Source organism: Tinamus guttatus, unplaced genomic scaffold, assembly GCF_059628265.1.
Source record: "Tinamus guttatus ecotype Peru unplaced genomic scaffold, ASM5962826v1 Tinamus_guttatus_pri_ptg000096l, whole genome shotgun sequence".
In the NCBI taxonomy this organism is placed as follows: domain Eukaryota; kingdom Metazoa; phylum Chordata; class Aves; order Tinamiformes; family Tinamidae; genus Tinamus; species Tinamus guttatus.
In genome coordinates, this window is record NW_028288630.1 from 485,128 (window position 1) to 499,324 (window position 14,197).

General features: G+C 67.6%; 2 protein-coding genes across 2 annotated transcripts; one reads left to right on the top strand and one right to left on the bottom strand.

The window, feature by feature from the left end:
• Window positions 1-850: 850 nt before the first annotated feature.
• Window positions 851-2,406, bottom strand: C1QL4 (complement C1q like 4). Its single transcript, XM_088520705.1, has 2 exons — window positions 1,837-2,406; window positions 851-1,032 (listed from the first exon to the last, which is right to left on the bottom strand). The coding sequence occupies exons 1-2, from the start codon at window positions 2,374-2,376 to the stop codon at window positions 853-855; spliced, it is 720 nt and encodes a 239-aa protein (XP_088376831.1). The 5' UTR covers window positions 2,377-2,406; the 3' UTR covers window positions 851-852.
• Window positions 2,407-9,554: 7,148 nt separating this feature from the next.
• DNAJC22 (DnaJ heat shock protein family (Hsp40) member C22) lies at window positions 9,555-10,999 on the top strand. The gene is made up of 2 exons (XM_088520717.1): window positions 9,555-10,259; window positions 10,817-10,999. The coding sequence occupies exons 1-2, from the start codon at window positions 9,555-9,557 to the stop codon at window positions 10,997-10,999; spliced, it is 888 nt and encodes a 295-aa protein (XP_088376843.1).
• Window positions 11,000-14,197: the final 3,198 nt, after the last annotated feature.

Genomic DNA, 14,197 nt, shown 5'->3' on the forward strand with positions numbered 1-14,197 from the left:
CCTGGGGCCCGGCCCAGCAGGATCATGCAATGGGGTGGCCACCCAGACGCCTGGGCCCCCCCACAGCCCCTGGGCTCTTCTCTGTTAGGTGGGGGGCCCAGCTCCCTCCCTGGGGTGTCCTGGCTGCCTGTGCGCCTGCCTTGTCCCCCTGTCCCCGCCTTCTCCGCACCGGTTCCCAGGCTGCTTGGCGCCCAGGTGCCAATTACAGCGGCCGCTGGTGCGCTCATTACCGGCGGCAACGCGCGGAGCGGTGACAGGCAACAGACGGGGCCAGCGCCGCGGCGCTCCGGGATGTGCGCGACACTGCGGGATGTTCGTGCCGCTCTCCGGGACCTGTCCCCTCTGTGCCCCGCCTCCGGGTGGGCGCCGAGGCAAAGCCAGCAGCTGCGTGTCCAAAACCAGAGTATTTTATTGGGGAGGGTAGGCAAATAACAAGTGCAACAATCAGATGTGTTTTGGGGAGCCCAGCATGAGGCCGCTGCTCGGCGGTGCGGGTGTAGCGAGGGGTGTGTGGCCCGGCGGGTGTTGGCATGCAGGGGGGTGCAGGAGGCTGTATTTACACGGGGGTGCTGAGGGGCGGCATGCGCAGCCAGGGGGTGTGCGGGGGGACAGCCAGTGTGTGTTTAGCTGTTGCAGCTACAGCCGTGCCGGGGGTGCAGGGAGGGCACTGGGGGTGAGCGGGCGCGCGTGCACAGCCGGCTCGTCCCCGGGCTGCCCTGCACCGCGACACCGGGGGGAAACCGGCCTCACCACATCCACCTCCCGAGGCTCCGCGGGGCTGGGGGGCTCCCTGCCCGCCCCGGGCAGCAGGGACCCCCTCCCCATCCCCAGCGGGGCCGGGGGAGCCGCAGCTCAGTCCGGATAGATGATGAAGCCGGAGAAGGTGCTGTACTTGTTGGTGTTGCCGCCGTGCACCTTACCGCCGTCCAGCTTGACAAACACCTCGTCGCCCACGTCCAGGTGCAGGATGACGCTGTTGCTGGCGTAGTCGTAGTTCTGGTCGGCGTCCTGGGCGATGGCGCTGGCCCTCACCTGGCGGGGGGACAGGGCTGTGAGCCCCCCGCGCCCCGGATGGGGACGGGGACTGAGCCGGGGGGGAAGTGGCCGCTCAAGGTCGCTCTCGCAGCCCGGCTGACACGGAGCTGAGACAGGGACCCAGATGTCCAGGTCCTCCTCGCCCCGGCCCCCACATGCCCTGGGTTCGCTGGGGACGCTGGAGGTGACAATCATCCGCGGGTGTCCCGGTGACCCCAGTGCAGCTGCAGAAGATTTGGGGACCGGCAGCACCCCGTGTCCCTCTCCCGTGTCCCCCTCGCTCCCCATCCCGGCGATGCCTCCCCCTCCCGTGTTACCGGGCACTCTCACTGCCCGGCGGAGCCTCCGGGACCGGGAGCAGCTCCTGGTAGAGGCGGCAGCGATCGCGGCCGATCAGTCTCCGCTAATAAATTGGAATCGTCGAGAGCGGCCGCGGCCTCGCCGCTACCGGAGCCGCCGCCGGCAGTACCTGGCACCGGAGCGCGGGGATCGTGGCACCCCCCGCTCCTCCGGCGCGGGCGGAGTCGGCTCCCGGCCGGGGCTCGGCGGGGCCGCCGTTCCCGGGGGAGCTCCCATGTTTCCCTACGGGGCCAAAGCCGCGAGCCCCGGCGGCGCCGTCCCGATCTGCTCCAAGCGCCGGGGCTCGACCCGGTGTTTTGTGCTCAGCGCCGCGGGAGGCCGTGGAGGTGCCGGGGCTGGGAGCCGAGTACGGGGGAACCGGGCTGCCTGGAGGGGGCAGCGGGACGGGGAGCTGGGCGGAGCGGCGCGGGGGAGGGCCGGGGGTGGCCGGGGGCCCCGTACCTGCCCGTTCTTCATGAGATCGGCCCACATGCTGGTGCCGTCGCCGCCGCGCATGAGGACGTGGTAGGTGAAGTAGTAGATGCCGGGCAGGGGGCAGGTGAACTTGCCGCTCGACGGCTCGTAGTAGTTACCCACGTTGGTGACCACGTCGTCGAAGCGCAGCACCTCGTAGCCCTCGTGCGGCTTCCGCAGCCCCGCGTAGAAGGCGATTTTGGGGCTGTAGAAGGAGGGGATGTAGCCGCCCGGGCCCGGCCCGGGCGGTCCCGGCGGCCCGGGCCGGCCCGGCTCCCCCGGCGGCCCGCGCGGTCCCGGCGGCCCCGGCGGCCCCCGCACTCCGGCGCGGCCCTTGCGGCCCTGTTCGCCCTTAGCCCCGGGCAGAAAGGGCGGCGGCGAAGCGGCCGCCAGCTCGGGACCGGCGCCGGGCGCCCCGGCCGGGTAGGGGTCGCAGACCATGCGGCAGCTGCCCAGCATCTCGTAGTGCGCCGCGGCCTTGGAGCTGTGCACGAGCAGCGGGATGGCCACGAGCAGCACCAGCACCATGGCCACGCCGACGGCCGCCGCTGCCACCCGCCGCCGGCGACTGAGGCGGGAGGCGGCGAGCGCCAGCAGGTCCGGTTCGCTCTTGGGCGCGATGGTGCCGCCGGAGGGGCCGCGCCGCGCGGCGGGGCCGGGGCCGACGGGGCTGCGGGTGCGACCGGGGAGGAAGCCGGGAGCGCAGACGGGCCCGGAGCCGGGACCAGAGCCACTGATGGAGCCGGGGATGGAGCCGGGATATAAGCTGCACCGGAGCCGGGTTCGGAGCTGGGACCGGAGGCGGGGATGTAGCCGGGACCGGAGGCGGGGATGCAGTCGGGATCGGAGCGAGGGATGCAGTCGGGATCAGAGCCGCTGATGGAGCCCGGGATGGAGCGGAGACCAGAGTCGTGTATAACCGGCACCGAAGCTGGGGGTGCAGCCGGGGATGGAACCGGGACCGGAGACTGGAACGGAGCCGGGACCGCAGTCGTGAATATAATCGGCAGCGGAGCCGGGATGAAGCTGCGGATGGAGCCGAGGATGCAGCCTGGAACGGAGCAGGGATGGAGCTGGGGACGGAGCCGGGATGAAGCTGCGGATGGAGCCGGGATGGAATCGCGGGCGCGCGGAGCCGCCCCGACGCGCAGGGCAACTTCTTGTCAAGTTGCCCGGGAACCCCCCGGGAACGGGAGCCCCCCGGGAACGGGAGCCCCGCGCGGCGGGAGCCCCAGAGCACGAAGCCCCCTCCGGGAGGGGGCCCAGCTGCAGCCCCCCGCGCGATTCCCGCTGCGCCCCGGCGGCGGCCGCGGGCCGGGGGCAGCGTCGCCCGGTGCCGCCGGGACCCCGGCCTCCCCCGCCCCACTCGGGATCCCCGATGCCGCCGTGCTCCTCCCCCCCGGTGCCGCCGGTACCTGGAGCCTGGAGCGCACGTGGAGCCGCCGCCGCCGCCCGCGCCGCAGCCGCCGCCGCTCGACGGCGCGAGCCGCCGGCCCCGGGCAGCGCGGGAGGGGCGGGCGCGGGGCGGGGGCGGGGGCGCGGGGGGGTCGCGATGTGCGGGGTGTGCGGGGCTGCGGGGGGCGCGGGGTGTGAGGGCTGCAGGCTGTTCTGGGGGTGCAGGTGCCTGTCAGGGGAGCGGGGAGGGATGCAAGGGGGGTGTTGGGTGTGCGGGGGGGGTGCGTGCTGGGTGTATATGTGCAGGAAAAGGTGTGCGGGTGCGCGGGTGTGTGTACTTGCTGGGTGCTGTGTGTGCTGCAGGGGAGGTGCTGGGTTCAGGTGTGCGCATGATGGGTGCTGACGTGAGTGCGGGTGTGCAAGAGGTATGCAGGCAGTGTGTGTGTGTGTATACACGTTTGTTTGTGTGTGTGCAGGGGGTGTTGGGCGCATTTCTGGTTGTGCGTGGGATGAGTAGAGGCAGTGTGAGTGTGTGTATGTGTGTGCACTTTCTGGGTGCATGGCTGTGTGTGCTGCAGGTGGTGTGCAGGGTGCACAGGTGTGTGTGCATGTGTGCAAGGGGTGTGCTCGGTACAGGTGGCATGAGTGTGTGTGTGTGCAGGGGTCTGGGTGTACAGGTGGTGGTGCAGGCTGACGTGTGCAGGGGTGTACATGTGCAGGGTGTGCATTGTAGGTGGGGGATGGGTGCAGAGGGGGTTGGATGCAGGGTGTGCATTGCAGGAGGGGTGCAGGTGTGCACGTGTGTGTGTCACAGGGCTGGGCACCACCAGGTGCACCTTGTGTGAGCCTACACCAGGCTCCAGGTGTGTGTGTGCCGGGCCCAGGGCCCTGTACCCCCAGCAGCACCGCGGCCTCCACAGCCCCTGGACCTCTCTGCATCGGTGCCCAGAGCATCCTGCACCCCCTGCACGGGGGGAGCTGCCCCCCGCTCCGCTGCTCCCGGCTCTGCTGCCGCTGCCACCGCTTCCCCATTCATCTTGGCGGAGGCGCGGGGCCGCCTGGGCTTTGGGACCTGATTTATGGCTGCTCTTTTCAAGTCTGTGCTGAATCCGTTCCGTTATGCAGAGCGGAGTCTTGCCCCCGGCACCCCTGGGAGCGCGGCCGCAGCCTGGCAGCTGCCACGGCCGGCGGCGGGGGGGGACAAGGAAAGGCTGCGTGGAGCCCCTGGCTGGCCCTGCACAGGGCTCTGCATCTCCCTTCGAGGGGATGACGCCAGCAGGGCCCCAGGGCAGCTTTGCACACGCAGGACTTGCACACGCAGGAGTTGCACACACAGCGGGGGTTGCACACACGTGTCCCTGCATAGGGATGCGCTGTGCCCCGTGTGGCAGCTCCTGCCGTGGGGGTGCGTGGGCCCCTGTGCCCGTGTCGGGAGTGCAGGCACAGGTCCCCCCCGCGCTGCACGTGGGATGCCTCCCTGTGCTGCCGGATGCGCAGCCCGGCCAGCTCCCCGGCCGCGCTAATCAATCAGCCGCGATATTAGATGGATTTATGGCCCTTTTCGCGGGAGGATCAATGCGAACCGGGGAAGCGAACGGCAACGTTTGTGAAACAAATCGCGGCGGCAGCGGCGCCCCACGCCCGCCCCCCTCCCGCAGCGGCCAAGCCCGCAGGGCCGAGCGAGCGCCAGGGCCGTTAATTAGCGAGGGCCGTTAATTAGCGGGGCGGCGCGGGGAAGCCCCGAGCGCTAATGAGTGGTGCTCCCCGTCCCTCTGCGCCCGCCCCTTCGGGGCCCAGGCGTCCCGGAGCGGCTTTGCGGGGCCGCGGCCCGGGGGAGCCGGGGCCGGGGCCGGCAGCGCCGCCGGGGTGGGAGGCAGCTCGGAGCAAACACGGCTGGTAAAAATAGAGGCGGCGGCGGCGAGAAAGGTCAGTCCCGGGGAGACGCGCCGAGGGCGGCGGGAGGGGGGCGCGTCCTGCGCTCCCGGCCTCTCCCGCGGCGCTGCCGGCTCGGCCGGGCTGTGGCCGCCCCCCCGGGACCCTCCCCTACCCGCCGGCAGGGATGCGGGGGGTCCCGGGCTCTGGCCACACGTTGGCCCGATGGGGGCCGGGGCACCGCGTTGTGGGACAGAACCGGGCTGGGGGACAGTAATGTAGCCCCCCCACACACACACACACCCCGATGGATAACACGGGGACCTGGAGCAGCAGACCCACAGCAGGGAGTGGGACGTGGGGCTGCTGCAGGGGCACCCAGGGCGCTCCGGGGAGCATCTCTCCTGCTGCATGGGCAGGTGACAAGGAGGCATGTGCCTCGGTGGCCCTGCGGACATGTCGCCATGCTGGCTGCACAAGTGCTGGTGTCCGGTGCATGTACTGTGCCCGGTGTGTGCCCTGCTCCCGTGCACACCCCGCGTCCGGGGCGGCCCAGCGCTTCCCTCCCAATTGCTGCGTGGCACCGGGGCCTGCAGACAAATGGGCCCGTCAGCGCCTGCGGCCGGGAGGGACCTGCTGCAAATGAATATCGATGGGCCAGAGGCGCCCGGGCGCCACGCGCTCCATCCAGGGCATGTTTGCAATCAAGCTGGGCCTCCGGGCCGGGCTCAATTGGATGAAAATTGTCCTTGAGCGGCAACAATAAAACAGCGGCCCGCTGGCGGGGGAAGCGGTTTAATGGGGCCGCAGCGCGGGGCGACGCTCCCCCGGGAGCGCGGGGCCGTCCCGCTTGATTGGAAGGAGCAGCCTGGGCCGTGGGGACGGCGGAGCATCGCGGCGGTGCCGGGAACACATTTGTTAGCATAATCGAGCGCGCGGAGCTGCCGGCGTCACGGCTCGCTGGGCCGTCCGCGGCCAGGACCCCCCCGAGCCCTCGGCCCCACATGCTGGGGGATGGGAAAAGCCACCGCGGTGGCAAGGATGGGAATGGGATGACCTCGCATGCATCCTGTCCCCAGCATGTGCATCCCATCTCCTGTTTTCCTTCTGTCCCCAACATGCAGCCCGTGTCCCCACAGCCTGTGTCTCTGGCATTGGTCCCATGGCCAGTGCTTGCTAACTGGTCCTAATCAGCCATGAGGTGGCTGGAGGTTATTAACTGGAACAGGATGGGCGCAGGTGGGGGCTCTGGAGCTGTCCCCCACTGCCATTCAACTGCTTTTCGGTGTCCCAATCCTGTCACTCCTGGCATTTTGGGAAGCTCTGGGATTGTGGATGCTGCCCCCTCCCTTGCTGAGCACTGTGTCCCTCAGTGTCAGGAGCTTTCGGTCGTTGGCCCAGGCTCAGTGCAGAGCCCCGGCCTGGATCCGGGCAGAGCTCGGTGCTCCAGCAGCCACTGCGCAATGTCCCCGTCCCCAGAGTTGAGACCTCCCCGTGCTCCCGGACCACATGAAATATCGACGGGCTCCGCTATGACAGGCAGCTGCCAGCACTGCAACCCCCCCGCCGGGCCGCAGGGCTGCTGCTGTGATGAGCTGTCGGGTCTCAGCCACGGAGGCTGTGCTGGGGCGGGGGAGCCGCGGTGACGGGCTGTCACCGCCTGTCGAGGGACCCAGGGATGGCCAGGGCTTCCCGGCGGGGATTTACACCCCCCCGCGGCTCGCGGGGCCGTCCATCACGGCTGCCAGCGTGCGCCGCGCCGCATGGCTGCCGCCCGGCCCGCATCAATTCCCTGCCTGGGCGGCATTTATTAAGGATTCAGGGGGCGTCGGGTGCAGAGATCCGCGCTGGAGCGGAGGGGTGGGCGGCCAGGGCGGGGTCCCCGGCCCCCCGCACCCCCAGCCCCCTGCGCCACCCGGCCCTGTGCCGCCCCGGCCTCATTGCCCATTCGCCTCATGCCTACCTGAGCCGCGCGCTGACAAATAGACATTTAAATCAGACAATTAGCTGGCCTCCACCGCTGACATTTTTAATGTATTAATGTGCATCAACAGCTAATACATATAAAATTCCCCTAATAACAGCACTTGGGTAAAGGGGCTGCTCTGCAGCCCGGCGCTGGCAGTGATGTACGAGTCCAGAGGGACTCCGGCCCCGGAGTTTGCATTAATTACCAGCAAACTGACAAGGCAACGTGACATTCAGGATCAGGCGCCGGATTCCTTTAACCAACCCTGTAGGGTTTTTTCAAGCCCTGGTGCGTGCGTGTGCGAGCGGTGCAGCCGTGCATGCCAAGGTGCGTGTGCAGGGCAGCCGTGCACGGCCTGGGCTGGTGGGGCTGTGTGCGGCCCCCCTGCACTGGCGTGTGTGTGCATTGCAGCATGCATTGCGCTGCAACACACGTGTGCATTGCAACATGCATGTGTGCTGCAATACGTGTGTGCACTGCAACACGCATGCGCATTGTGACACGCATGTGCACTGCAATACGCATGCGCGCTGCAACACGCATGTGCATTGCAGCGCATGAGCACCTCGCCACATGTGTGCATTGCAGCCCGTGTGCGTGTTCCCAGGGGCTCTGTTGGGTTGGCTGGGGGGGGTCCCCATGTGGGCCCAGGACGCCCCGTGCAACGAGGCAGTGACAAATGCTCCAATTAGCAGGAAGGCGCTGAAAATCAATGCCTTAAACGCCGGTGGCCGAGGCTGATCAATGGCTCCAATTACGCCCTCAAGCAGGGGCTCGCGGGGGCTTCGGGGTGCCCCAAGACCCCCCCCCTGCGGGGAGGGGGCCCAGGCGTCCGGGCTCCTGTGGAGGTGCTGGTGCCCTTTTTCCGGAGCAGGTGCCAGTGGGTGGATGGGCCCGTGGGACCCCCCTCCCCTCCCCGGCCGCAGCGGGGGGGCACACGGGGCGCACTCGGCTCCAGCCAAGCGTGGGGCCGGCCGCGCTGTCAGGAGGCAGCGGGGCCGGGGGGCACGGGGGGGCCGCGCTGTCAGCCGGGTGCCCTGACGGACAGCGGGACCCAGGGGAGCCGCCAGCCCCGTCTGACTGTCCATCACCCCCCGCACCGGCACGGTCCTTGGGGGCTCCTGGCCCAGGGGGCCGGCTGCATCTCCAAACAGGGGTGAATTTAGGAATTTGTCCCATTGCCTCCCCCCCCAACCCAAGCACAGCCGGGCTGGGGGCTGCTGGAGCCCTTGTGTGTGATGAGGACCAGGCTGGAGACCCCCTTGTGCCCCGGTGGGACGGGCTGGGCACCCCTTGTGCATTGGGGATGTGGGGTGGGGACCCTCGGGCAGGGGGGGACACCAGACCCCTCGTGCATTGGGGCTCTGGGATGGGGACAGGGTGCGGGTGTCCCCCAGGGTTGCAGTCACCCCCTGCCCCGCAAACCACAGGGCAGAGGGGCAGCCCGGGCCGGGGGGACCCTCTGTGCTCCCCTCCCCAGCCGCAGCGTCGCGATGGCGGGAGGGGGGGCCCGAGCCGCTGCGGGGGCCTTTAATAATGAATGAGCCCAAATTGGCGGCTGCTCCCGCTAAGCCGAGCAAACACGGAGGCGCCGGCTCCGCAAACAGGCCGGGAGCCCGCGCGTGCCGGGGCGCGGGTGGGAGCTGCAGCCGCGGGAGCGCGGGGAGGTGCCCCGCGGCCCCGGGCGTCCCGCGCACTTTGTCCCCGCGGCGCCGCATCCGCCGCGGAGCAAAGTCCGTCCCGGGGAGGGAGCGGCGCGGGCGGCCGAGCCCCGCGGGGCCGCCGGGGAGGTGGGTGCCGGGGCGGGGCGCGGGGCGCGGGGCTGTGGGGCGGGGGGTGCAGGGGGGAGGGAGGGGACATGTGGCAGCCCTGGGTGGACACGCGGGGAGGGAGATGAGGGGGTGGCACCGCCGGAGTGTGCCCGGTGGGGCGGGTCCGGGTCCGGGTCCGGGGGAGGAAGCACCAGCCCGCAAGGGACTCGCGGGGCTGTGGGGTGGGCATGAACCAGCCCCAGATGTGCAAGGGGGGCCCTGGGTGGCCATGTGGGGCTCGGGGCGGGCACGTCGGGCTACGGGTGGGCTCCTGGGGCCCTGAATGGGCTCTTGGAGCCCCGGGTGGGCATGCCAGAGCTCAGGGTGGGCATACCGAGAGGACGTGCCTTGGGCCTGAGGGTGCAAGTGGGGTGCGATGTGGACATGCATCGGCCCTGGGTGGGTTTGCATTAGTCCTCAGTGTGCACCCTGGGTTATGCGTGGGCATGCACCAGCCCTGGGTGGGCACGGGGGTGCAAGCTGGGCATGCACCATCCCCGCGTGGGCACTCTGGGCTGGTGCGCTCTAGGCTGCACCAGCCCTGGGTGAGCAAGCAGGTCTCGGGCTGTGCACATAATGTCCCCATGAGCGTCCCCTGAGCCGCCCCTGTGTCCCTGCAGGCAGCGGGCGCCAGTGCCCGCACACCCCCCTCCCCGGCGATGGCCAAGCGGCTGCTGGTGGCCTACGGGCTGTGGGCGCTGGGGGGGCCGCTGGGGCTGCACCACGTCTACCTGGGCCGCGACAGCCACGCGCTGCTGTGGCTGGTGACACTGGGCGGCTTCGGCGCCGGCTGGCTCTGTGACCTGCCCCAGCTGCCCGGCTGGGTGGCCGCGGCCAACGGCGCCAGGACGCGGCAGCGGCACCGCGCAGGCACCGCGCCGGCCCCCAGCGCGCTGGGCTTCTCCATGCAGCTGGCGGCGGGGACCTATATGGGGACGCTGGTGGGGCTGGCACTGCCCTGGGCGCCGGCGGTGCCGCTGGGCGCCGCGCTGGGCGTGCGGCTCGCGGCGTCGGTGGGCGAGCAGACGGTGGCCGCAGTGCCCGTGCTGGCCGCCGCCGGCTTCACCGCGCTGATCGTGGGCGCCCGCGCGCTGCCCGTGAGCCTGGCGGCCGCCGCGGCCGCCCAGCGCCACCGGCGCTACAAGGACCCTGCGGCGCCGCGGGCCGCGCTGCGCGTCCGGCTGTGCCGCCTGGCGCTGGGCTACGCGGCGCTGGCGGCGACGCTGCTGGGCGCCGTGCTGGGCCGTGTGGGCGCCGGGCTGCTCCTCCTCACCCAGGGCACCCGCGGCCTCGTGGCGGCTGCGCTGCGCTGGGCACGCGGCGATGGCGACAGCGCCGACATCCGCCTGCGCCGGGCGTATGAGGTGGGCGCGAGCGGTCTGGAGGGCTGTGAATTGGCACCCCTGGCTCTTTTGCGACTGGGGAGGGAGGTGCAGCCCTGCGCACTGTGCCCATGGCGGGTGCAACTGGGGTGTAACCGCAGGGGGCAACAACAGGATGCAAACTGGGGGAGAGGGGTGCAAACAGGGGATTGCAAAGGGGGGGATTCCCTGGGGACCAACCCCCATCCTGCATCCAAGAGCTGGTGGGTGCAACGAGTCAGGGTGAAGATGGGGGGCTCCTTGGGGTCCCCTGTCCTGCATGCCGGGAGCTGGTGGGAACAACCGAATGGGTGCAAAGAGGGGATTGCAAATGAGAGGACTCCCTGGGGACCGCTCCATGCCATCACCCTGCACACCGGGAGCCGGGGTTCAGCCAAAGGGGTGCAACCGGGGGACATTTCCCGGCGCTTGGTCCATGCCCCCCACCGCTCATGCTGAGAGGTGCAGCCAGGGGGCTGCAAGTGGGAGATTGCAAAGGCGGGGGATCCTCCAGGAGCTGCTCCATGCCCCGCCACGGGCTCCTTCCCGCCTCCCCACAGGTGCTGGGCCTCGCTGCCGGCTCCTCCGCCGAGGACGTGCACAGGAGCTACCGGGAGCTCGTCAAGATTTGGCACCCGGACCACAACCGGCACCGGGCCGAGGAGGCCGAGCGGCGCTTCATCGAGCTGCAGGAGGCCTACGAGGTGCTCGCGGGGCCCCGGAGGGCTGCGGCAGCCGCCTGAGGATCCGTGGGCGCCTGAGGCCGCGGTGGGGGGTTCAACACGAACTCTCCTCCTCCACTGCTCTGCTTCTCGTGCTTGGGGCGACGCGGCTCTGCAGACGGATGGGGATTTGCAGGGGTTTCTGCAAATCATTGTGCGAGGGTCTGTGCGGATCTGTGCATGGGGGCTTGTGCAAAGCACTGCACCAGGGTTGTGCAAGCTACTGCATGGGCCTGTGCTCTGCAACCCGCTGTCATGTGGCTTGTGGAAAACATTTCGCGTGCAGATGTGCAAAGCACTGCACGAGGCTCCTGCAAACCATTGCACGGGGGCAAGTGCCACCCTGGCCGGGACACACCGCATGGTCCCCATCATGGACACCCAGGTCCCCATCAGATTTTGTCCCGCTGCCGAGGAGAGGGCGGTGGGTCCAGAGCGGGGTCCGAAGCGGAGCGGGGCCGCGAACCCGGGACCTTCGGAGCTCCGTCCCACCGCGCGCATCTTCGGCTCTTTCCGGGAGGCGCTCGGTAGTTTCCGTCCACGTTCGGCTCCCTCATCCCCGCCCCTCGCGATGGCGGGGAGGCGGGGCCGCGGCAGCGCCCGATCCGATTGGCCCTCGGCAGAGCTTGGTCACGCCCCATTTTCCACCGACTTTGGCTGAGCCGCTCCGCCATTGGCTGACGTCCCTCCCTCCCCCCCCCCGCGCGCCCGTAGGAGGGGCACCACCCTGCCCTCTCATTGGCCAACATCCCTCGGCCCTGCCCCCGCCTCTCTTCTGACTGGCTGCGGCGGGAGAGGGGCGCGCTCTCATTGGCAGCGCCCCGCGGTGCCCTCGAGGAGGGCGGGCGGGCGGGGCGCCGCTATTGGCTGCCGGGCGGGCCGCGGCGGCCCTATTGGCTGGCGCCGCCCGGGGGCTCCTGCCGGGCCGAGGCCGCCGCCCCCCTCCCCGGTGCATCGCGGCGGCCTGAGGTGAGGGGGGGGCGGGGGGGGAAGAGCGGGGACCCCCGTGAGTGCGGGGGGGGCGGCCGGGACGGTTGGCCCGGGCCGGGGGGGAGGGGGGCGGGAACAGCCAGAGGGTGGAGGGGTCTGGGGGGGAGGGGGGGGAACAGGGGCCCTTGGGGGAGGGGGTCGATTATTTTTTTGGGGGGGGGGGAGGGGGACAGACAGTGCGGGGGGGCTGGGAGGGATTTGGGGGGGGAGGGGGCGGCCGGGGCTGGGGGGGTCGGTAGCCTCTGGGGACTGTCCCAGCCAGGGGAGGGGGCGCCCAGGGGGTGCCCTATGGAGCAGGGGGTGCCCCATAGGGATGGGCAGTCTCTGCGAGTGTGGAAAAACGTTTGGGAACGTTTGGGAACATGTGGGGGCGGGGGGAAGCGGGCTGTGAGGAGGGGGGATTCCTGTGCTGGGGCCTGTGGCCGTTAACGTAAAGTGCCCCAAGTTACCGGCTGAACTCCAGCTCCCCTGAAAACTTCCCTTTCTTCCTTTTCCTCCTCCTCTCAGGTTTTTCTCCCTGGAAGCGCGGCTGAGCAGCCAGGTAGGAGGTGGATCCGCTGCCTGCTTCCCGCTTTTCCCGTTGCGAGCGCTCCTCGGTGCCGCTTTTGTTCCGCCCGGACGTTCGCTTCCCGGCTGAGGCTGCCGCGGCGCCCGTGAGAAGCCGTCGCCGAGGAGCTTTAAGTGCCTTTTCCTAAAGAGAGATCCCTAGGAAGGAGGGTAAAGAATAAGAGCAGGGCTTTGCGCTTGCTGCAATCCTGGGAAGGAGCCAAGTTGGGTTTCCCCTGTTTGAGGAGGATTCCCAAGCGGAATGCCCCCTCAGGGATGCCCATAGTGATCCCACAATCCTGGAGCAACGGGAGCCTCCAAGGGCTCCCAGCTGCCATCGATTCCCTTGCAAAGCAGCAGGCTGCCCTTGGAGGAGGTTGTCCTGTTCCTGCTTTGAGCCGTTGTGCCGTGAATGAAATTCCCGTGGGAATCTCCCTCCGCGACATCCCAAAGGAGGTAGCTGGTTATTTTCTGGATTCTTGAACTCTTTATAAGGACCAGATTTCACTAACTGCATTTCCTGCTGCAGGCCATAAATTGAAAAAATGAGATGGCTGCAAAATCCTTCCTGGAGAAGGGCCCCGTGGTGCTGCAGATTGCGAGGCCTTTGCTTCAGCAGATGATGCTGAGTGGTTTGTCCTTGTTTCCCAGGAAGAATTTGCTTACATGAGCCAGGAGCATCCCGGGATTCAGCCTGAAATACAGACCCGTTTTTGTGATGTTTTGGGCTGAATATTTAGCCAGGAGGAGGCCCGTAGGGTGCAGCAGGAAGAGGCTGGTACCTGGATTTTGCATGAGGGTTCTTGAACTTTTTGTGGTTGCAGTGAGCGCCAGGCTCCCTCCCAACCTCCCTTGGGAGTGATTTTTTGGAAGCAATGCCTCTCCAGCAAGAGCTGTGTTGATATTAATGCTTTCTTTCAAAATCCCTTGAACTTTGGGGGGAAAAAATGTGTGTTTTGACAGCGACACAGCTTCACCTTCCTGCTTTTTAAAATTATCTATTTATTAACTAGTCTTTGAGTCGTAATGGGAAGCCCTTCCCCTTTGAGTGTTAAATGCCTGCAAAACTGGATGCAGATAATTTAACTCCCAGGCAAAAGCTGCATGGAAGTTGCATGCAAGTGCAGCAGCTGTTCTGTTATATATCAGCATTTATGAGCCCAGAAATGTCTCCTGAAGTTACTGGAGTTAAAGGTTCACCAGGCTAAGCTCCTTGCCTCATGTGTCGGGTTATTTCTTTTAATTGTAGCTTGTTTTCTGAGGAGCATGTAAAGGTTTGATGGATTTGCTGAGCTATTTTGCTGCAGATTCTTGTTGGATTCGGGACAAAGGAGCTTTAAGGTATGACCTGCTCTAGGGAGAGGATGTTTAGGTGCTGCCTGCTTTCCTTGTCCCTAGTTATATTTGCAAGCTTTTTGAGGGCATAACAGACCTGCAGAATAGATGGAGACAAAGGAAAATCCTAGGGGGAGAAAAGGTTTCTAGTAGCACTACAGTAAAACTGTCCTTCCCCCCTTTAATTAGACTTGGGGGAGATGAAGATAAAGATTTTCACCCCCTAAAGTGAGGCAGTAAAGGCAGCATCCCTCAATACATTTCCCATTATTTTTCCTCCTTTCTTTCCAAAAGCTGGTGGGTTTTAGATGCAATAAAAAGTAAAATGTAGCCAAAAGGATTTGCCTT